The sequence below is a fragment of the Simochromis diagramma genome, unplaced genomic scaffold, assembly GCF_900408965.1.
Source record: "Simochromis diagramma unplaced genomic scaffold, fSimDia1.1 OVJJ01000362.1, whole genome shotgun sequence".
Classification (NCBI taxonomy): Eukaryota; Metazoa; Chordata; class Actinopteri; order Cichliformes; family Cichlidae; genus Simochromis; species Simochromis diagramma.
Window position 1 is genome coordinate 456,778 of NW_024386815.1, and position 23,144 is coordinate 479,921.

Here is a 23,144-nt window from a genome sequence, read left to right on the forward strand (position 1 = left end):
GGAAGAAAGAAAAAACAAACAAACAAACAAACAAAAAAAAACAAAACACCTGGGTCACCTGTATGGAGAAAAAAAAACAGAAGAGAAAGCAAACAACAAAGAGCAACATAATAAAAAAAAAAACAGCACCATCACAATAAACTAGCTAGCAGTAGATATCAGTAGATACTAAATAATAAACGATATTGTGCAGCACGCAAGATATTGTGCAGCACGCAAGATAGACAGCGCACAATGTGCTTTGAGGCAGCAGCCAAGAAAGCTGTAGTCCGCGTCTGTGAATACCCGTGTGTACACCTGTGTGCATACCTGTGTGGATCAGCATGCTTGCATTCCAAAGGTTTCTCCATGTAACGCTGCTAGGGAGTGTGGGGAGCCACAGCCCCGTCTTCCAGGGTATGAAGCAGGTATGGAGGAGATCAAAACTCCAGACATCCAGAGGCCCCCAGAACACAAGAGACCAAGGAAGACCAACAGAGGGGCAGCCGCGCCACTGTCCCAGTAAGAGCTGAGGAGAGTCCCAGATGAGGGCTCACTCAGCAGCCGCGGAGCAGAAGCCAGGGGGAGTTGCAGTGACGCGCCCGTGAGCTCCGCCGGCAGCCAGCTGTGCCTGAGTGACCGAGCCCCAGGCCGAGAGGCCGGGGGCACCCCACCTCCGAAGTGGCCCGAGCGAGCCCCAGGCTCCAGGCCCCGATAAGCGGCCGCCAAGGAGTGAGCCGGTGTGTACCCGGACGCCCACCCCCAGACACAAAGAACCACCAACGCACCGACACCTGAGGGAGTCCGCCACTGGCAGGGGAAGTGGTGGTGGGTGGAGATAGGCCTCCAAACCTTGGAGGGCCTGAGATGTCCCCAGAGAGGTGGCGTCTGATACCCAACCTGACATATAGACACAGACATACAGGCACACACAGACACAAACATCCATTCCCACCCTCATGCTCTCATATGCACTTACTCCACACTCAACCAACGTGGAGACAGACATAAAGAGACGCTGTACACACGATCACACTCCCCAAGCGTACTCTACGAACCGGGTCTAGGTACCCTTGCCCCTGTAGGGGGGAACTGCACCCAGACCCAGGTGGTGTTACATACATTTATACATTTGAAACACATTACATTTGCGATAACGATATAACTGACAATATAATCGACACTTTACAACTCCACAACTTTATTGGTGCAAAAAGAAAAAAAAAGTCATCAATGTATTTTCACTTAAACAAGCAGCTTTTTTATGTGCATTAAAGTTATATAAAAATTAGTGCTGTCAAAATTATCATGTTAATTGTTAAGATCAACGCGAAATGTTTAACGGATTAAAAAAAATTTAACGCTGATTTTTTTTTTTATTAATTTCCTGTAATCTAAGACCTTTAAATTCATGAGCACCTCTGGAGGAGGGGGCAACAGTGTGCTATGCTGGCGTTTGGCCTGACAGAAATGATTAGAAGAAGAAGAAGAAGTGACACCATGCTACTATCTAGCTAACACTAGCTAACACACGCAAGCATGGACGAGGGCGGACTTTTGGGTGGAAAGTTTCTCTTTACGAAGTTGCCTGATGGCTTGTTGGACAAAACGAGAGTAAGATGCACAATTTGCAAAGCTGAATTCAAGTACCACAGAAGCAGTTCATCACTGGCGTATCACCTGAGAGCAAAACACCCAACTGAATCCACCTCTACGGGACCTCGCCAGTCTACGCTTCAGGAGTATGGTGCTTGTGGACGAATAACAAAAAATGTGAGAGAAAAATTAACCAATTCCTTGGTTGTTTGGATAGCTAAAAACTGCCGACCAGTTAGCATAGTAGAAGATGATGGACTGAGAGAAGTCATTCGCGCTGCATCAGGAGATGAGTGTTACAATCTGCCCTCGAGAGGAACCATTGTGTCGAGACTGCACACTTTGTATGGGGACCAGAGGGCTCAGCAGTCCAGCAAGCTTGTGCAAGTAAGGAATGTCGCTCTCACCGGAGACCACTGGACTTCGGTGAACAACGATAATTACTTGGGGGTCATGGCGCATTTTATTGATAACGACTGGACTATGCAATCGTTTGCACTAACAGTGAGTAAAACTGAAGAGAGACACTATGCTGAGGCGTGTGCTGACCATTTTCTGAATGTTGCAAACGAATGGAAAATCAAGGACAAGGTAACCACGCTTGGCACTGACAGTGCTCGTAACATGGTTGCAGCCGCCAGACTACTTCCATTTGAACACATGCCCTGCATGGCCCACATTCTGCAAAGAACGGTCACAGTTTCTCTTAATGACAGCGCATTTGAAAGGGCTCTGGCCAAATGTCGCAAGATTGTTGGACATTTTAAGCATAGTCCAGCAAACGCTCAGGAATTAAAGGCACAGCAAGCTACACATGGACATCAAACAGAACCGCTTGTTCAGGACGTTCCAACAAGATGGAACTCCACCCTAGAGATGATCAAGCGGATCCAGAGAAACAAATCTGGGCTGACCACCATCCTGACTCAACAAAACAGCAAGGTGACCATGTTGACTGACCAGGAGCTTGACAGACTGCAAAAGCTGGAGGAACTACTGGAACCTTGCAGGTAAATCATTTTGTTTCTCATGATTGTGTGTCTATCTTTGCATTCTAGCTTTGTTTTCAAGTATGTTCTCCACCTCCACCTCTCTGTGTATTTTCATATGTGGTATTTATGTTTGTCTCTGTGTGATTAATAGAAAAATACAGACTTGATCTTTCTATTGCAGATATGTTACCGAACTGCTGGGGGGAGAGCGGTATGTCTCCTGTTCCATGGTGTTGCCAGCCTTGTGTCATTTGTTCAGGATTATGGAGCCCTCAGATGATGACCCAGTCTACGTTTTGAGGTTTAAGAAGATTTTTATCACAGACCTAGCTCAGCGGAGGGACAGCAGCAATCTCACATGGCTGAAGATCGCTACTGCCCTTGATCCCAGGTTTAAAGACCTTAAATGCCTTTCCAAAGATGAAAGAAGAGAGGTGTGGGCATCAGTACATGACCTTCTGATGTCAGAGACGGATGCACACCAACCATCTGCTCAGACAACAGAGGAACCCTCACCAAAGAAGAGCAAGATGTCCATCTGCTTGCTGGGTTCTCCTGATTCAGATACAGAGGAAGAGGAAGATGCTATAGACTGCTGTCTGAATCTGTACAAAGCAGAGCCCAAAATTGACATAGGAGAGTGTCCACTACAGTGGTGGTTAAAGAGAGAAGGAGCACATGCCAGGCTGGCACCTATTGCACGCAAGTACCTGTCAACCCCTGCAACCACAGTGCCTTGTGAGAGATTATTCTCACTCTCAGGTCACATCATTCAAAAGAAGCGTGCTTCTTTGTCATCAGACAATGTAAACAGAATAGTCTGCCTCAGTAACTGGCTGAGTGCAAAGAAGGACTAAGCCAGATTGGTCCTTTGAAGTGAAAAATGTTCAACATTCTGGGTTTTCAGCCGTGTCTTTTTGTGTTTTAAATACTGAGTTTTGTGCACCCTTTATTGTTATGATATTCACTTTAACCTGTAGGCCTGGGTTCGGTCACTGTTGATGGCCTTAAAGGTTTTTTGTAAGTTTTCACTGTGTTAAAGATTGATGAAAACTATTAAAATTCTCTTTGAATTTCAGCATACATTCTTTGTGTTTATTCTGCATTTACTTCATTGTGTTGCATAAATGTCTGTTACAATCTTAAAATATAAAGAATAAAAAAATGTAATTGGAGCCAGGCTATTAATAAAGTAATTGCGATTAATCGCAATTAATAACAGAAAATTGTGAGATTAGTTAGTTAATTTTTTTTAATCTATTGACAGCACTAATAAAAATGTAACAGTGCAAATCCTTGCTGACAGTTTAACCAAAAGGCATTTCCAGTGGAAATTGGCCGACATATCCTCAGCATAAGCATGTATAATATCCACAAAACGTAAAAAGAGGTTATACACACACAATACGGTAATACTATGTTGAAGCACAGTACGCATCACTCCGCGAGGCTCCTGCCTACAATAGCAGTAATGCTCCGACAATCCATCAAGCGGTGCGGCTTCATAGCTTAGCAGTCGTACTAAAACATTTGACAGATTTTCGAGTGCTGTCACCGTGTACATAAAATCGTTTTGAGGTCAGTAAACACAACCAGAATTCAAACATAAGGCACACGGGATTATAAGGGGCACTGTCGACTTTCAGAAAAATCAAAGGATTGATTTTAAGTGTGCCGTATTTTCCAAAAAAACGGTAATAACGACGGCCCGCTAGCATGCTCTACCAAAAATAGTGCTTAGTTGTGTATCTGACGGACAAAAGCTTAAACCAGTTCCACACCACTGAAGTTGCAGCATTTTTACAAACCAATTCTGGTTCATCCGTTTCATTCAATGATCCGCTTTCGCCTTATCTCATTCTCCGTCGCCGCCATGCTTTTTCCGCCATATGCGTATGAAAACAAAGGCACTGCCACTTCTGCTGGCAGCCACATCATCAATAAACATTAGCGTCGTTCCACTTGCAGCCATTTCATGCCCAGGCCAGAATATTTTGCCCATGTTTGACAGATAATGTGATGCGCTTCAGATTGTGATCGTGATTCTATTTCTTGCCATACTTTTCTCTTCTCATCATTCTGGTTCAAGTTCATGTTTGTTTCATCTGTCCAAAGAAGTTTTTCTTCCAGAACTCTGCAGGCTCTTCCAGGTGTTTTCTGCCAAAGTCTAATCTGGTCTTTATGGTTTTGAGTGTAACCCACTCTGTTTGGATTCATAAAGGAATCTATTGATTGTAGACCCTGACAACAATATGCCTCCTTCATCAAGAGTGTGAGAGTGTTGACTTGACTAGATATTTTGAAGGACCTTTTTTAAACCATGGAAATAATTATGCCATCATCCATATATCCACAGTGCTTTGGCCATTTCAAAAAAAAAATTTTTATATCTCTGGAACCCTTGAAAAGAAAATCTAAATCTTTTAGTAAGTCAATTTAATTTGATATAAAATGATAAAAGAATAGACCTCACCTAGCCATGAAACCTCCTCTTATTGAATTGTCCTTTTACTTTTGAACCTTTGAGTCTATGTTGATTATGCATACAAAAAAAGTCTAATAGTCCACATTGTCATAGCCCTGGCTGTATTTCAATCCCATGTTTCTTTTGTCATGAAGTTGAATGAACTTATTTTAATGTTTCTTACAGGCAACAGTGGATTATCTGGTATTAAACTGTTAGTTGTCCTATATGTGTTGCCTGAGGTAGGACTGGGTGATAAGTTCAAATCTTCCAGCTGACTGAGCACTGCTGATACATTTGTTGTGCGTTTTATTTTTATTTATTTATTTTTTTAAAATCAAATATGGCAAGTGGGTGGAGTTAAATGTGCCAGTTAAATGAATGACTTCATGAAGCCTCTTAATCACAGTCGGTGCAAAAAAAAGCTAGTAAATGATTAGGATGCGCATGTTGTAACATGTAACTACCTAGCTTACATAGTAGTGTAACTAGCAAATCCTCCAGGAGAACTTGTTTTCTCATCATATTGACAGAAATAAAAATGGGGACTTGCATATTGTGCTTTGTTCTGCAGCACTCGGCATTATTCATATTACGTCTTATTGTTGCGTCATTTGTCTGATACTGCGGAGGCAGCGCGATTTTTGATGGAGGGTCGGAAGTAACGGCTGTGGAGCGTCAGGAGAGCAGCTATGTGCAACACCCGTTTCTGGGAAGATTAAACAGATGTTAAAAATATATCGGACGGATCCGTATTTGAAAATGTCCGAATACACCACAGAAGTAAAGGATTTGCCTACTATCGAGGCTGTGGATATCACCAACTACTTGGTCCTCCAGACTTCTTACTACACTAGGCAGCAAATGAAAGCTTTCAAGAGTCTGGAGGCGTACAATTTTTTTGTCAGCGGGTGGGTCCACAACCTTGGAACAAAACGTCTCCGTGATGGATACAGTTTGGTGTTTGCAAGGGTGAGTGTTTGTTCTTATATTGCTTTATCTTAAACACGCTAACAGTTAGCGGTAGCGGCTTTAACGTCAACAAACATGCCACATCCTTAGGACTTCGTTAGAGTGACAGTTGTTTGTTTCAAGGTAAACCATTCTCAGAGGTCTAACGAGACACCTCTGAACTGAACTGATTCCGATCTGGGTTTTCGTTCGTAGCCGAGATTGACCGTCGGAGCCCAGTCCTCCGACTCTTCGTCATCCAAAGCACTTGGGCAGCCTATAGTCCCAATCAAGTCAATATTAGACTACTAACTTAAAAGCACTAAGTAAACGAGAATTTAACGACAACCTAATGCTAATAAGTTCGTTTGCAAACATAACATTACCTCTGACGAAGTGGTCGCTGCAGACACGGGCATTGGCAGACTCTGCTCCTCCCGACTGTAAACGTAAATTTAAAATCCATTTTTTCCTACGTTTTTCGGTTAGAATTTTCCATTTTTCTCCTCTTCGTTGGGCTATTTTTGGTACCCTAAAATACCGTTTATCAGTTTCTCGGGTCGACCTACTGGAGCATCCGTAAACACAACAGGACATAAGCATTTTGCGTACTGTCTGTCTGTGATTTTGCGCTTATCTTTTTCACTTCCGACCGCCAGTCAAATTTCGCGCTTTACGTCGACGTCACGTCTACGTCAAATGAAACCTAGCTATTACTGGGGCATTTTATTCACTTGCAAGACGAGAATCTCTATCAGAGCAGTATGTTAGTGTCTGCATATGATTTTTAACTCAAGTTCAGCGCAAAAAAGGGAAGAAGGTGCCACTGTTCTGCATTAATTGTGCTTTACATGCAAGTTATTTACTTTGAGTACAACTCTCTAGAAGAAGAATCGAATACATGAGCAAAATCAAAGCAAAAATCTGAAAAAAGTGTCTGCTTTTGCATGTACACAGTTTAAGCACTTTAGACAACTGCGTATAAATGCCTCATGAAAACATCCAGCTTCATCCAGTTTCATCATAAAATGGTCATTCACATTTCATTTGTGTAGTCAAATATTTTAAGAATGAATATAAATGGAAACTATGCTGGCTACATTAAACCGGTGGCATTCAAAGGCTGTGTGTCATCAAAGAAAAAGACGGTTCTGACACTAAAATCATCAGACAATAAGCTCCCCTGAAACATGATAATATTAATCAGTTGTTGTCCGCATATCTTTGGATTACTGTATTCTTAGTAAATCTGATAAAGACAGTATGAAATGAAACACCACAGATATCACCTGATTTGATGACTTATAAAATGCAACCTTGCAGATGTATTGAAATCTGTTCATGCCAGCTGATCTTCCACTACTAACACGTGAATTTAAAGCATGGAGGGCAGCCCTACCCAAAAAAACCCACAATGCATACTGTAAAATAGCTCTCTATAGGCTGTCTTCATGTAAGTGGTATTTATGTTGTGGTGATGTTGTTTCAAACCTGTAATTTGACATTGGCTAAATGTGGATGATAATTCAAAACAAGCCTGTTGCACCCGTGTAAACATCTTCCCTCTTTCCTGTTCTTTTCATACCTTTGCATGTCTTTGGTGCCACTGAGTCAGGTGGTGCCATTTCGGAAAGGTAAAACGATTTAGTGTCTTACTGTTTCTGATGAAAAAGTCTTCTCTGCTTAGCACCAGTTGCAGCAATGTTGTTTTTGAGGGGTAAAAATGTTCGCCTGACACCATGAAGTATATTCTTTCCTTCCCCCTCTTTGCCTTCATATTTGGGAGTATAGGAGACTTTGTTGTGTGTGTGTGGCAATCTGTACCAATGTACCTTTAGCGCCAGAGATTTCCCACTCATTCCCACATTTCCGACTCAATTTCTTATCAAGCAATGCAAATGGACAGGTAGTATGAGATAATTCTGGTTTCCTTCTGCTACGTGGTCTTGGTTTTCCACAACGATAACTGAAAAGGTTTGCTTCATATCAGGAAGACATAGCTGAGGTAAAGATGTGGCGACATGCCAGGAGTGTGCAAATGTATCGTCAGCCTTAGCCTCAAGGCTTAAAGATTTCCCACCTTGAGAGCTCAGATAGTTTGATGTTGTTTTTGCGCAGCAGGCTGATAACACAAGACATTTTATGAAATGGACTTATTCTCCAGGGTGCTCTCCAACTGAACTTCTGATTTCTTTTTGCTCCGAGGGCAGCAGAACAAATTGTTCAGAGTGCAGCTTGCATGGAAGCTCAGCAACAGAAAACTGCTCTCATTACTGACTCACAAAAGGATTCTTAATGATTTTATGCTTGTTCTTTCTCTGCAAGTCACGATTAGTTTGTTTGCACTTACAAAATGATGACCAACACAAAACACACTGGAAAAATTTCCCTTTTACATTCTGTATGTGGCCAGCAGGAGGAGAATCTGTTTCAAATCTGTTTCATTTGATCTCTTCTGTTGTTCATAACACAGCAGACCAAATCTCGAATGGTTGAAAAATAAACTCACACATGTGCAGGCATCTCACCCAACTTCTGGTCTAAATAGAAAAGTCTGATGAATGTTTAAATATGTTTACCAGACAAAGTTTGCATATTGCATGGTTTATTCAAACTGGCAACCTATTAAGGAAATACTTTAGAGAGAAAAAAATCAACAAGTTACTAACTATCTATGACTACTCAACATATTGATTTTTCAGGAAGTAAAAAAATCGCAGGCAGTTTTAGTAACCTCTAACTACTACATGATTCACTGTCTTGCAAATATAGTCATTAACAAGTGTGATAAAGGTGGAGGTTCCCTTGTAACCCTTGAAACCTTTAAATCTCAGTGGCATGTCAAATATTCTATAAAAAGTAAATATAGTCACTTGAAATGCACAGGCTGCTCTGGCCCTCCCTGCTTCTAGTTTAAGCGCGAGGTCACTGATCTGTGAAACGGTTGGGTGTGACATTTTTTCGACCATCCCAGTTCTGGCATCCCGTCTGAGTTTTTAATAATTGATTGATTGGTAAATGTGTCTTGTTTGAATTTGAAAAGTTTAACTTACTGGGTAATGTTCAGCTGAAAATTAAACAAGAGCAAGAGTGAAATATTTCTAGAATGCTTCTAGCTGTTTGAGCACTATTTCTGTCCAGAGGGTCTCAGATGTGTCAGGCATTTTTCAGGCATGATGATCTCCTAGTGTGGCCCACAAGCGTTTCCCCCACCACGGCCTCCACTCACCTGTTGAAAGTTAAAAAAGGAGGGACGCTCTAAGAAACTAAGAGTCTACAAATGCACAGGACACACTGGAGAAAAGCTCTCTGGCATTGGAGCTCTCTTCCCAGACTTAAGTGCTCCTGGTATAATTGCTAAGTAGAGTCAGCTGCAGCTGGCAATACCCAATGGACTCTATGTGCTTCTCCATTGGTAATCCATAAGGAGTTATGGACAGCCCGTCTACCTACAAAAAGTGGCTGTTGTCAGATAAAGACAGTAGCCCTCCAGCCTGTGGGCTACTCTTACATGTGCTGCTGCTGGTCCTTTCCAGGCGTGGAAACGTTAGTAACCTATAAAGAGTTGAAGTGAAACGGGGTGTTAAAAACAGTGAAAAATGCCCACTGCAGCCACTGTCTGTGCTTTTCATAGTGTATTTTATTTTTAATCATTGAGTTTCTTTCACATCTGTCAGCATTGTCAACTAGTCAGCCTTCATCATACACAAAGTTGAGCTACGTGCTGAGGACTGCATGGGAAAAGGTGTGTGTAGGTTGAAAACCCCTCTGTGTAGGCAAATGCTTATGCAAACAGACACAACTGTGGTGCCATGTAATAAACATTAGTCAGGGGAGGGAAAGTAATACATGCCAACATAGGAAAAACCATGCTAGGACCTACTAGGTCTGTAACAGTCATGAAAAAACAAAAGGGAAGACAGAAAGGTAGAGAAGTAGTCAAACTCAAAATGTTCTTTTGTTCTGTGCACTTTAACACAATAACATTAAAAAGAAAAACAGAAGCACAATGATGGGATAAAGCGCTGCTGCACTGAAGGATCTGAAACAGTTATCCACACTTTTTTGGCAGGACTACTGCAGCTCTGTTGTTTGCAGCTGCTTGATTGTAATTTCACTCCTGTTTTAGCTCAGCTGAACTGGCTGCCTGTGGGGTTCTAAAGATTTTACATTTTTGTTATGTGCTTTTAAACACCGCCCTGTATTAACTCCTTAATACACATCTTTTAACTCCCTATTTTGCCTCCAGGTCACTGAGGCACTCATCATCCTAACAAGTTCTCGCAGTTCCCTCTTCTCACCTAAAGATTCAAAGCCATCAGGCCTCTGCTATTATTGGCCTTAAGCTCTGGAATAATCTTCCCATCCAACATAAGAACCTGTTCAACAACTGACAGTTTTAAATCAGACATTATTAACTGCTTCTGGTCCAGTCTGAGGTCCCTCGTGTTCTGGTCAAGCTTGCTGTTTGGCTGTTTTTTTTTTTAACCATTGTTTTTAGCATTGTTGGAATTTAGTCGTTATTCTTGTCATGCTGGCTGTTTTCTGTGAGTTCTGTGTTTTCTCATTGTTTTTTACCACTGTTAGTTATTTACCACTGTTAGTTGTAATTCTATTCTTGGAGACCTGGATTGTAAATTAGTAAGGCTGTAAAGTACAGTGGAAACCCGACTTACGAAATTAATTTGTTCCGGAGTGTCTTTTGTAAGTCAAAAATTCTCGTAAGTCGAATCACCCATGGCACCTTTTGAGTGAGGCGATGCTGAACGATAGGCTATAGGCTAATTGCTAACTAGAACAACAATACGTTGTTCAAGGGGTTGTCACATGATTCGGAAGGCATTGTGGGCATTGTAGGCTCAGCCAATCAGAGCCAGCGGATTTCGTTACACGGGCATTTTGCCGTAACATGGGCAGAAATATTGCCGTTCAGTGCCTTCGTAACTTGAATTTTTCTTTAAATGGGGTATTCGTAAGTCGGAGTTCCACTGTACTTTGCAATAGTTTCTGGTTGACAAGTTGGCATCTTCAATGCAAACTACAGGAGACTATGGCAAACTGTCACAAAGCAATCTGAAGGAGATTTTTGTTGCAGATCTGTATACCACTTCATCTTACAGCAACCATCCACTAGTGGTTGGTAATACACATTTTCCCTAGTGGTCACCAGGTGGTCACTTACCATCTAAAGGGTTTAAACTGCCAACAAATCAATGGCTGGTTGGAAAATACACATTTCTCCGTAGTGAGTGTTGGTTGTAAGGTGGTCTAGACTTGCGTGACCAGAGCCTAAGTTGTTAAATTATCTGATCCTATTAATGGAGATGGCTTTATTACCATCTAACTCAGGGGTGGGCCAGTGTCCTGCAGGTTTTAGATCCAACACAGCTCATGTAAATGGCTAAATTTCCTCTTTGACATGTCTTGAAGTTCTCCAAAGACCTGGTAATGAACTAATCATTTGATTCAGGTGTGTTGACCCAGGGTGATATCTAAAACATGCAGGACACCGACCCTTGAGCCCTGGAGTTCCCCAACTCCTTACATAAAACTGCTTTGTTTACATTTTGCATGTTGCATTTTGCAAGAAGTTGCATTTTGTAACAAGTTGCATTTCTGATTTCAATATTTTTTAACCACATTGAAATTTCAATTAAATCGTGTAGAGCGCAGAGTTAGTTGTGATTATATTTTGCCTTTAATCATGAGACAAACATCTCGAGGGGGAAAAGAAAAGAATCAATGAAAAGATTGATGCCACAAATAGAGTGTAGAATCACCTGCATCTGTGCCTTTTACACAAACAACAAAGTAGCTTCAGTTGCACGTAAGCTGGAAGCACTACATGAAGGAAAATTGTCTTGTGGTCTTGAATGATGTAGATGCACCACACTGACGTTATCAGGAGAAACAGGCAGATTTATTTGCATGTTTTTCAGTTTAAACAAATATCTAACTTGGCACTGATATATTTGTTGTACTTTGAGTTTTACATAGCGTCTGTTTGACCTAAACAGCAAACTGACATCTTAGTTTTGACTTTTCCGTGATCCTGTGTTGTGCTTTTTCTTTCACGCTTTAAGAATAGAGATGTACAGTGGCCTGTATTTAAATAAGTTAATAGCAGTTGTGTTTATTGTAGCTGCCCAGAAGGCTGAAACAGAAGGGGAAACATGAGACCAGATAAGGTGACACATTTATGTATTTCCTCCTTTCCTTTCCTTCTGTAAGAAGCTGCCACACGATCACCTGCATGGTTTTGCAAGGGAAATTGGCCAGTCAGAGATCTGAATTGAGCACGTGCTCTCGTACTCTATAGACAAACAGAAAACATAGTCAAATGCCTGTCATTAGAGGCCCAGTTAAACTGATAGCAAAGCGGCTGTTTGTGTTTTCGCATCATGCCTTTTGTGTCCTGTCACTTTGCAGGAAAACGGCTCAGTGCAATGAGAATATTCCTGTTTGTTTGTGTCTAGACGGTTCTGGACAGGAGGAGATGGAGGCTCAGAATGGACCCCATGACCCATCACACAGGAGGAAAGATCAGAAGTCATCACAGGTACACTGAGCGATTATAAACTATACGTCATCATTTGGTCAGCTGGTGTTTAAAGCCAGTCATGGAATGAATGTGTGTGTGTTTGCTCCTGTTTGTGGACCAGGCCATGATGCACAATGAAGAGGATTTGGATGATGAGGAGAGAACAAGAAGGAGAGCTGAAAGAAGGAGGGCCAAAAGGAAAGTAAGTAAGAAAAAGTCACAACAGCACTGTACAAAGTCTTGAACCACCACTAGGAAAATGTGAAGTAGGTACCGCAATTTATTTAAACGTGTAAACATGAATGGTATTAATGTACAAGCCAAAGCCAAAAGCAGGGTTTGTACACTTTCTCGTAAAAGTAGTCTTCCAGCATAGCTCTCCAGGCTTCTTGAAGGGCATTTAAAGCTGCTCATTGGATATGGACTGCCATTCTCCATTAAAATTATCCCACACTGCTTCAATAAAGTTGAGGTCTGGGATCTGGGGAAATCCATGGCTGATAGTGTTTCATTGTGTGTTCGTGTATGCTTTTACTGCAATGGGATTGTTTTTAGGATCATTTTCATGCTGAAATGTGAAGCTGTTGGTAATCAGATGCCTTCCAGATAGCCCTGCACGGTGGATCAAAATCTTCGTGTACTTTTCTGTATTCATAATTTCAGTAATTTTGACTTCCAAACAAGGACAGAGCCTCTGCTTTGTGTTACAGGTTGGCTGTAGACACTCATTGTTGTACTTCTTTCCTGTCCTCTTCTATGCTTATTGATGATGTGAAAGTTAAAATGATCAGATTCAAGGAGTGGATAAGTGGAGAAGCAGCCAACCTTCAGAAAGCCTGGAGAACTAGTGCCAAAAAACCACTTTAAAAACGACACGAGTGTCTGGCTGCTTGGAAGCCAAGTGTAAAGAACAGAGTGGTGGCTCAGGTCTACACAGTACTATTACGATACCTACAGCTTATATAGTATGTTGTCAGTGTTAAAAGCTATTTTCTAACTGAAATGACAGCATCTGCTACATTATCATACATCTTAGCACTACTCACATTCCCTGCTGCTCCACCTGTTCACACACATTGTTTAAATGCATTAACCAACCTCTTTCCTCATTTTATGATACACTCTAATACACATGTGATTCTCCACCTCTGTTTACTCATGTTTCATGTCATCATGTATCATCCCATAGCCATCATGTCCTTGCTCTTAATTTCAGAGGCAGAAAGAACGGAGGAAACTAGAGCGAAAGGAGAGGATGGAGGATGCTTCAGAGCAGGTGCGGTGCTAATATTCACATTTGTCTTTCTTTCTTTCTCTTTTCTTTCTTTTCACTGCAATCATTTTACCTGGTCCAAGTACCGGACCACATCACCTGATGCCTCATACCCTTTCACACACTTAGCTGGGACACTATCTGAGTTGCCTTATCCTGCCCACACTTGCTGTGCTTCTGCAAGCCACTTTGCAATCCACCTTCACTCCACGTTATGCAGTATCTGATTCATGTAATAAGTCTTTTTTCTGCTTGGTGTCTTTGTGTTGTTCTGCCGCAGGCAGCAAATATATGTTATCACAGGTGGAACTGTCATCTTTTTACAATGGTGGTTTAATGACAACACTTACTATTATACAGTATTATATATGTTCTTAAACTATATACAAAATTACAGACAATAGAAATCCGTTGTGTAGAAATCACAGCTCTTACCTTTGTCTGTAGGTTACACACAAAACCATTTACTCTGCTACAGCCCCATTCAGTGTCCTTTGCTCTGAGGTCAGCTAGGCTGTGTTTTATTGTAAATTTAAAGACAGGTATCAGTTCTCACAGGTATCTGCATCTTACTTATTTTTTATAATAAGTACAAAAGTCATAAGTCTGTATTTTTATGTACAGTCTGTGATTTAGATTGTAATTGCTCAACATTTATTTTTAAAGGCTTTATTATAACAACATTTTGCTCTTCTGTTTTAATGTAGGCTCTTATAAAATGCATAAGAGAAAACAATCACATCACCACTTGTTTTCTTCTTTATTGGATTTACTGGCTGCTTTAATCTAACACATAAAATGCTCACTTTCTATGAAATACAACACAAAAGAGAGAGACTGCCTAATACTGAGTGAAGACAAATCCTTCTTACAAATCCAGGTCATCAAAAGCTCAAGGTTTCGAGTTGTTCTACTCCCACACTGAAGAAGGCCTAGCTTATCCAGTCACTTTATATAATGATTTTATAGTTATTCCACAGTGATGCTTTTATTTTGTAACAGGAAGAGGAAGCAGCTGGAGAAGTGTCAGATACTGACAGTGATGAGGAGATGAAAGAAGAAGAGCGATGGACTGCCGTTCATTCCAGAGCCAGATGCAATCCTGAATCAGTGGCTGCCGTCGCAACGGAGAGCAAGACGAACCGCCAGCTGTCCCACAGGATGTCAGATGAGGTGGGTTGAAGCAAGGTAGCCGTACTTAGTGTTTTATCCCGTCCATTTGGTGGGAAATAAATAATAAAACAGAGTGTCTGTGAACATATTTCATCCAGCGAAGCAAAAGAGAAACTCAACGGTTTAACAGACCTGCAAGGTGTTCTGGAAGTACGACACATGAGGCTTATCATAGAAAACACTGATTTCTACTCTGTAATAACCTGCTCCAAACATGCTTGGTATGACTTGCACTTGGTATGACGGTGCACCGTCATGCACATACACTGTTCAAAAAGCTTAAAGCAGTGGCAGTGGCAGATCTCAATGCGAAAAAAGGACATGTTAAACATCTATCCTGACATGGACTGGGTGTTGTGTTAGGACCCAAAGGAGGCCACATAACCTGATGGAAATAAAAATGATCAACCTACAGAGGGCTGAATTCAAAGACACCCAAAAGTCAAAGATTTTGCTGAAATTGCATTGCTGCAACTCATTTAATAGTTTGATTGGGCATGCTTGTATGCATGCCTAACAATATGCTCCAAGTGAATCAATGGATGGTGTCCTGGGGGAACTCTATGAGGTCCAGGGTATCACTGACCTCGTGGATAGTCTGAGGTGCAACCTGGAGCCGTCAGATGGAACGAAACATTATGTCTCAGAGGTATTCTATTAGATTTCAGTCAGGCGAGTTTGAGGGTGAGTCAGTGGTATCACATTTCCTTCATCCTCCAGGAACTGCCTGCATGCTCTTGCCATACCAGGAGGACCCAGGACCTACAGCACCAGTGTAGGGTGTTGACACTGGATCCAAGAATTTTATCCCAATCCATAATGGAAGTCAGGTTGCTGTTGCCTAGCCTGTAGAGGTCTGGGTGTCGGTCCATAGGTGTGCCATTTTAGACAACCACTGCTGAACAATGCTACAGGCAGCAACCTGTTCCTATCTGTGAAAAGCACAGGGCGCCAGTGGTGGAGATGTCAATTGTGGTATTCTATGGTAAATGCTAATTGGCCCCATGGTGCAGGGCACTGAGCACAGGGCCAGGGCGTGGGGATGTTGGGCCCTAAAGCCACCCTCATCAAGTTTGTTTCTAAATATTTGGTCAGAGACATTCACACAGTAACCTGCTGGAGGTCATTTTGTAGCTCTGGCAGAGATCATTCTGTCCCTCCTCGCACAAAGGAGCAGATAGCGGTCCTGCTGATGGGTTAAGGACCTTCTATGGTCCTGTCCTGCTTTCCTAGAGTAACTGCTTGTCTCCTGGAATCTCCTCCGTGTTCTTGAGACTGTGCTGGGAGACAGCAGACCTTCATTATCTGTGCAACCTCTGTAGGATCCAAGTATCACCTCATGACACTGACTTTAACCAAATGCACAATTAATGAAAAAGGTCAGAAAAGATGAGGAGGGAGAAAACCTCAGTGTCCATAGTGTCCCACGCCATTCCTGTTTCACAGGTTGTCTCATTGTTGTCCCTCTAGTGCAGCTGTTGTTATTTTCATGAACATTAAAGCAGCTGACTTGATGTTGTACTCTGATTAAAAATCTTTCCCTTAATATTTTTAAGCAATACGGGTCTTAGACTGTGAAAGACTTGTACACAACACCTGTATTCCTATTATCATAAAATTAAACCTGCACTGACTTTTATGTGTTTCAGAACTATTTGAACACACACAAAGACACGACTCAGAGTCTTAGAAAGTATTTGCATTTCTATGAATAGGTAAGCTCTGATTTATGGATAAACTGTGACTTAGGCAACTGATGTGAGAACTAAGAGATCTGTGCACAGACACAGTAAAACCTCTAAAAAATACTAAAGCTACTGCGCCATATTTTGGATTCAGCGCCTCCAGTTCTGGATCATAAAGGATCATAAAGCTGCTGTTATTGTGTATATATTTATTTATATTTCTTCATACATTCATACATATTTCTATATTGTGTATTGTGTATTTTGTTGTACAGTTATTTTATTTTCAACTTTAATTTATATATTTTATCTTATTCTTTCTCAGTTAAATTTACCCTTCATTCTAATTTGTGTTGTACAGTACGGAGCCCCCCAGGGGACATGGGAGAAAAAAAAATTAGGGAGGAAAAAAAAAAATTAGGGAGGAAAAAAAAAAAATTAGGGAGGAAAAAAAAAAATTAAGACGGACTTTTGCGAGATCTCGCAAAAGTATTGCGAGCGCTCGCAAAAGTATTGCGAGATCTCGCAATAAGTATTGCGAGCGCTCACAAAGTATTGCGAGATCTCGCAAAAGTTTTAGCCGCATTCTTCGGAGGCCGCCAGCTCGAAGCCGACCGGGAGGTCGAGGCACGATGTGCCGGGAAAGCGGTGTTCCTCCCGGCTGTAGTAGGTCTCGACCTCCCGTTAGCTTCGAGCTAGTGGGTGTCAGATCTCCAAAAACGTCGGAGCTCTTTTGCAAATATGTGATGTCTTGTAAACCGAGCAGGTATCTGACGTTTACACAACTACATTCACGCCTCAAAATATCTTAAAAGTGTATTTTGTGACCCAGAAAGAGTAATATTACAACTAAGTAGCTGCCGCCATTGTTGGAGTTTTGCGAGATCTCGCAATAAGTATTGCGAGCGCTCGCAATACTTTTGCGAGATCTCGCAAAAGTCCGTCTTAATTTTTTTTTTCCTCCCTAATTTTTTTTTTCCTCCCTCCGTAAATTTTTTTTCTCCCATGTCCCCTGGGGGGCTACGTAGTACGGTTATTTCATTCTTAACCTTAATTTATATTTTATTCCTTCCTAGTAAAATTTACCTTTTTTAATTTTTCATATTTATTTCCCTTTTTAATTTTTCATATTTATTGCCTATCTTATTCATAGCCTTTTCCTTTTTTGTTTTCTTTAGGTCACGAGCAGTTGTCCAAGCATTTCACTGCATATCGTACTGTGTATGACTGTGTACGTGACAAATAAAATTTGAATTTGAATTAAAGATCAGCCAGTCTGATTTATGTATTTTTAGCTCGGAGCAGGTCAGAGCAGATTGACATCTTCAGTTTTTGTCACTCTATAATACTGAAGGTTTTGTGTTACTTCCTGTGGTTCAGGAGCCTGAGTGGGATATCAGCAGTGCATTTGTGGCCAACGCTGCCAACAACATTAAACTGAAAGGCCTGATGAACAGAGCAAAGCAAATCTCCAGAGAGAACAAGGAAAATGAGGCCAGGAGCAGCCAGGTACTCTCTCTCTGTCTCTCTCTCACACACTCACACACGGATGATCTGATATCGTCGTGTCGGTGTTGTTCCCAGACCATCATGAAAATGTTGTTCCAGGTTCAACATTGCAAGTGACCAATCACATTGTTGTGACGTTATTCTTTTGCGCGCCAAGCCATTCGTACATTTATGAAATTCCAATGTTGCAAGGACAATATCAATTCTGCTTACTGTTTATTAAAGGGTTACGGTTAGGGTTAGGGTCAGGGTCTGTTGATCGGCGGACAGAGGCGGTTTCATGCAGCTTAAGTACAGTTTTTTGTTTTATGCCGGTTTTTCCCGAAGTCGCAAAAGTATGACGTCACAACAATGTGATTGGTCACTTGCAATGTTGATCCTGGAACAACATTTTCATGATGGTCTGGGAACAACACCAACACGAGGATATCAGATCAACCCTCACACACACACGCACACACACACACACACACACACACACACACACACACACACAAGGTCCACTGATCTAGCCCAGAGATGAGCTTATATAATCCATCCTCTTTCATGTACAGCTGGCTAAATGTATTTTGAGTTAGAAACCAGTGACGTGACTGCAGTGACAGAACTTTCTGTGGTGATTTCAGGAGGAGAACACAGAAGAAATGAGGAGGATGGGGGAGTCCCTGACATGTGAGTCTGCTCATGTGTTCTTCTTCAGCTCTATCCTGCAGCCAATGTTCCCTCTAATTTTTCATGTGTCTGAGCGAACACACAAACTCCCTGAGCGGTCCCTTGAACCACCGTGAACAACGGCAGACGTGTGCACTGTGGTCACGCCAGCATCGAATCCATCCAAGTTACATGGTTTATTAAAATAATCACATTACAGCATTTACATTTATGTTACACTACTTTTAATTAACTGCTTTAGCCCACTTACAATGAAAATTAAAAAAAAAAAAATCTTGTTCATGACCTGTGTAGCATGTTAACACAACTGGAAGTAAAAATAACTTGAACTCCAATTTTGAAAACACAACTTTCTTTTTTCTTTTTTTTCTTCTTCTTTTTTTTTTCTTTTTATAAAGCTCTGACTTGTATTATGAGTCTGTGGTCTGGGAGAGAGTCCTGTAACTCTGTCTGCAAAATACAGCATACAATGACCAATGTTGGGCAATTTAATTATATAGTTACTTCTTCAAAAAAGTTACTGAGTTTTGCAAACAAAGTTTTTTGCAGCTGTTTACCTAAAAATGCAGCCAAGGCGTTTTTTTAAATAAACATTTCAAATTATTTACAGAACAATCAGCTGTTCTGCATCAAATCTGATGCCACACAAATTATTTGTGCCACTCCAAAAAATAATTTCTGTCCACTATGAGATAAAGGAGAACAACAGCCTGATACCTGCAGGCCTGACAGCAGGAGATGTATCACTGCTGTAACACCTGTAACATTCAGCAGTCGCCTCATTGTTCTGACACACACAACAAAACTATTGACTACACTACACACTAACTACACAAGATTTGCGCTAAACGTCGCAAATCTCTCACATCTCAAAACACCGCCGTCACTCCTAAAACTTCCCCCTTCTTAAACCACTAAATGCCATGTTGCCATATCATTTTTTGATTGGTCGACATGGTACTTTTTTCGACCAATAGGAAAGGCTGGGTTCCGTCTGTCCTGCTCACATCTCCAATGGTTGTACACGTTGTCATTAACGTGGCTTCACTCCACATCAGCCACGCCGCTTTGCTCGCTAAAACACCGGTGTCGGCACATAAGGACGCTGCCATAGCCTGTCAACGACGTTGATTAGCTGCGTATATACGAATGTGAATCGCGTGATTGGCTGGACTATGGGATAAGGTGGCAGTGTTCTGATCCCATACGGGAGCAGCCAGTCACTGACTAACACTGCAAAACAGATTGTTAATGTATTTACTTTAATTTCAATTCAGGTTTGATTTTTTTTGTGCGCAAAACAGATTTTTTGTGCGCAGAGACCGTGCCAGCAGTGCGCAATTGCGCACGCGCGCAGCTTAGGGGGAACGTTGCTGCAGCCTTACAATAATTTCAGTGCACAAGATGCCATCAGTCCATTTTTAGATTTAAGCCCAGTCAAATTCCAAATTTTGGACCAAATTTGCAAAATATTTAGTCATTCCCCAAAAAAGGAAGAAATATTTCTTCTCTCTAAAAGATGGTGTCTATTTCAGGAGCGTTGATCAGTATTCGATTATGTAACTCATGAATAATATGTGCTTATATATACTCATTGGCCTTTTAATTATGCACGTCTTGTAAATTTTATGTTTAGGAAGCAGCTACGTTTTCAGTTTTTTAAAATATTGTCAACAAAAGTGATCAGTCTACTTTGTTTATTACTGAGTCTGTAATAATGGCAACAGTTGTAATAATAATAATATTAATAATGATAAACAAAAAGGAAAATGCTAATCATAAATTGTTGCTGCTGGATTGTTTGCCTGTAGGAAAGCGAGTTGCTGTTTATGAAAGTCAGACGGTTGCAGCAGCACAGAGAACTGAAAACAGACATTGCTACATTGGATGGTTTGGCCTAGCCAAAAACATACCTAATAAAGTGGCCAGATAGTGCGTAATAAGTAAGAATTAAGACAAAAAAATGAATGTGTCACCCCTACTCTACGCATAAAAGTGTGTGTGACCTTCTCCAGTGCAGGGCATTAAGATGTTCGAGCAAGCCCAGTACACCGAGGCGGTGGACATGTTCACAGAAGCCATCTTCTGCGACCCCAAAGATCACAGGTGAGCTGACCTGTGAACCCAGACTCCAGCTCAGACTTCAGCCTTTTTCACATCCACTTTGGTTGAGTAAAGTCTCCTGCTGCCTGTGTCTGCGTGTCTCTTCTTGTGCCTCAGGTTATATGGAAATCGGTCTTACTGTCACTGGTTTCTGGAGCGGTACTCCTCAGCTCTGAGTGATGCTCGAAGGTCCATCCAGCTGGCTCCCGACTGGCCGAAGGGATACTTTCGTAAGGGCTGTGCTCTGGTGGGGTTAAAGGTCAGTGAGTTCTATATAACAAATAATACATTTCAATGCCAAGCAACTGTGTCTTTATTTTTATATGTTTCTGCATAAAAGATGCTACAACACTATCGTTTTATTTCCTCCACTCCTTCTTTCACTAACTGCTGTTGCGTGTCTGTGTAAATGACAGCGGTACAGTGAAGCAGAGAAGGCCCTGGAGAAGGTGCTGGAGTTGGATCAGAGTTGTAAGGAAGCATCCAAAAAACTCTTTAACTGTCGGGTCCTTCAGCTCATGGTGAGGAACGTCACGAGTGACTTCAGGGTTCTGGGGTATAACAGCTGCCTGGAAGATATTTTAAAAACTTAAATTTACAAAAACATTTCACATACTTTAAAAAAGTATAAAACATCCTAAATTCTTGGGAACACCAGTTACTGTTGGTGCTTAGAAATGCAGACAAACCAAAGTGAGCTGTTTACTGCTGGTGTCCAACAGGACGATGGGACACGACTGAGAGAAACACCTCAACTCAGCAGCACATTGTCCTTAAACTCCACCAGATTCCTTCATTTATTCACACAGTTTTAGATGTGTATCTGTTGTAGTTTACGTTTGAATTTCATCGAATGTGAGATTAGACATTGAACTTAGAAAATAGATAAAAGCTTATTATTGTTATAAGCCAATATTCTGTAAGATTTCTTTTTTGCTGAAAATGAGCAATAAAAAGTCAATTCTGTGTTTATTAAATCAAACTCGAGCTGATGTTGCTTTCCAAGTGATGACAGTAAAATGTTTCTATTGTCTGACATAAATGATTTTTAACTTTGTTTTTGCAGGAGATGGGTTTCGATGAGGCGCAGAGCAAAGAGCTTCTACAAAAGTTCACCACTGTTCAGGCAGTCGTCAACCAATTTGAAGCCAGAAGTAAGAACTGCCTGCAATGTCACCTTTGTCCACCATGAGGCAGCACTGTTGCATAATGACAGTATTTTGTAATAAAACCAAAATTTAAGCAAATTTAAGGAGTTTGTTTGTTTAAATCGTTTTGTGACAAAGTATTTTGTTTTTCTCTCTCGTAGCTCTGAAGCTCTTTTCTCAGCAGGACCAGAGTGGGTAGGTTATTACCTCACCCATCTATCACACATTCAGAAACCCAGAGCACCTTTCAGGGAAATCTTTGTTGTGATTTGAATGGAATGAAACACAACAAGTTTCTTTTATTTCCTTCATAGAAAGAGACATGTAGATACAAGTGAGAAAATAGTTCTGCATCTTTGTCATCTGTTAACACTGAACAATAACCACGCTTTCCCTTCTGTGTGGTCGCCACACTCGTTTCCTTCTCTTCTCTGTTTTTTCCTCCTGTCTTTCAGAAACTGTCGCTCTCTGTGGGTTGGAAACGTTACACGGGAAGTTACAGAGAAGGACCTCTGTGATCTCTTCAAAATGTAAAGACTGTGTGTGTGTGTCTGTGTGTGTCTATGAAGACATTAAAGCTTTCAAGAGTTTCCAGCAGTGATAGTTTATTAATAGTATTAACCTTTTCTGTGTGTGTTCAGCTTCGGTGAGATTGAAAGCATCAGAGTTCTTCATGAACGCTTCTGTGCCTTTGTCAACTTCAAGAACGCCAACATGGCTGCCAAAGCCCTGGACAAGCTGCAGGTGTGTGACGGGCCTAGAAACCGTCTTCATCATTGGGACTGTCTGTGTCTCGTTACACTGATTGATACTTCTGAGTGTCAAAAAACTGAATATTGTCATGAAAATTTGTCTTAAAAAAGTTTAACTGCACTGTGTCCTTCTGTCCAGGGGGTGGAGCTCGGGGGCAACAAGCTGGTGATGAGGTACCCAGATCGCTGGATCCACAGGACTGTGTCCTCCATGCAAAGAAGCAACAGCAGCTTGGCTTCCAACACTGCAGGAACTCAGCCAAGTTCAGCTGCCTCTGGGTACAGAGCGACTCATTAATGTGTATC

At 41.4% G+C, this 23,144-nt stretch overlaps 2 protein-coding genes and 1 long non-coding RNA gene across 3 annotated transcripts in view; 2 read left to right on the forward strand and 1 right to left on the reverse strand.

Annotated features, from left to right (window-relative positions):
- Positions 1-23,144, forward strand: part of LOC120730719 (stress-induced-phosphoprotein 1-like) — a 33,050-nt gene that overhangs the window by 9,120 nt on the left and 786 nt on the right. Inside the window, exons 2-15 of the mRNA XM_040027181.1 lie at positions 12,459-12,541; positions 12,645-12,725; positions 13,740-13,799; positions 14,799-14,969; positions 18,035-18,163; positions 18,790-18,835; positions 20,851-20,941; positions 21,056-21,197; positions 21,355-21,459; positions 22,005-22,092; positions 22,248-22,281; positions 22,542-22,616; positions 22,728-22,830; positions 22,978-23,117. Coding sequence (XP_039883115.1) covers positions 12,459-12,541; positions 12,645-12,725; positions 13,740-13,799; positions 14,799-14,969; positions 18,035-18,163; positions 18,790-18,835; positions 20,851-20,941; positions 21,056-21,197; positions 21,355-21,459; positions 22,005-22,092; positions 22,248-22,281; positions 22,542-22,616; positions 22,728-22,830; positions 22,978-23,117 — 1,348 coding nt within the window. The remainder of the gene's footprint in view (positions 1-12,458; positions 12,542-12,644; positions 12,726-13,739; positions 13,800-14,798; positions 14,970-18,034; positions 18,164-18,789; positions 18,836-20,850; positions 20,942-21,055; positions 21,198-21,354; positions 21,460-22,004; positions 22,093-22,247; positions 22,282-22,541; positions 22,617-22,727; positions 22,831-22,977; positions 23,118-23,144) is intronic.
- Positions 1,288-3,650, forward strand: LOC120730717 (E3 SUMO-protein ligase ZBED1-like). The gene is made up of 2 exons (XM_040027180.1): positions 1,288-2,585; positions 2,749-3,650. The coding sequence occupies exons 1-2, from the start codon at positions 1,519-1,521 to the stop codon at positions 3,422-3,424; spliced, it is 1,743 nt and encodes a 580-aa protein (XP_039883114.1). The 5' UTR covers positions 1,288-1,518; the 3' UTR covers positions 3,425-3,650.
- LOC120730725 lies at positions 6,602-18,521 on the reverse strand. Its single transcript, XR_005695185.1, has 4 exons — positions 18,511-18,521; positions 16,715-16,722; positions 14,545-14,554; positions 6,602-6,698 (listed from the first exon to the last, which is right to left on the reverse strand). It is a non-coding gene; the product is annotated as an uncharacterized LOC120730725 (long non-coding RNA).

Coding starts and splice junctions, on each gene's coding strand:
- LOC120730717 (XM_040027180.1), top strand. CDS start 1,519: ATGGACGAGGGCGGACTTTTGGGTGGAAAGTTTCTCTTTACGAAGTTG. Junction 2,586..2,748: donor GAACTACTGGAACCTTGCAG/GTAAATCATTTT, acceptor TTTCTATTGCAG/ATATGTTACCGAACTGCTGG.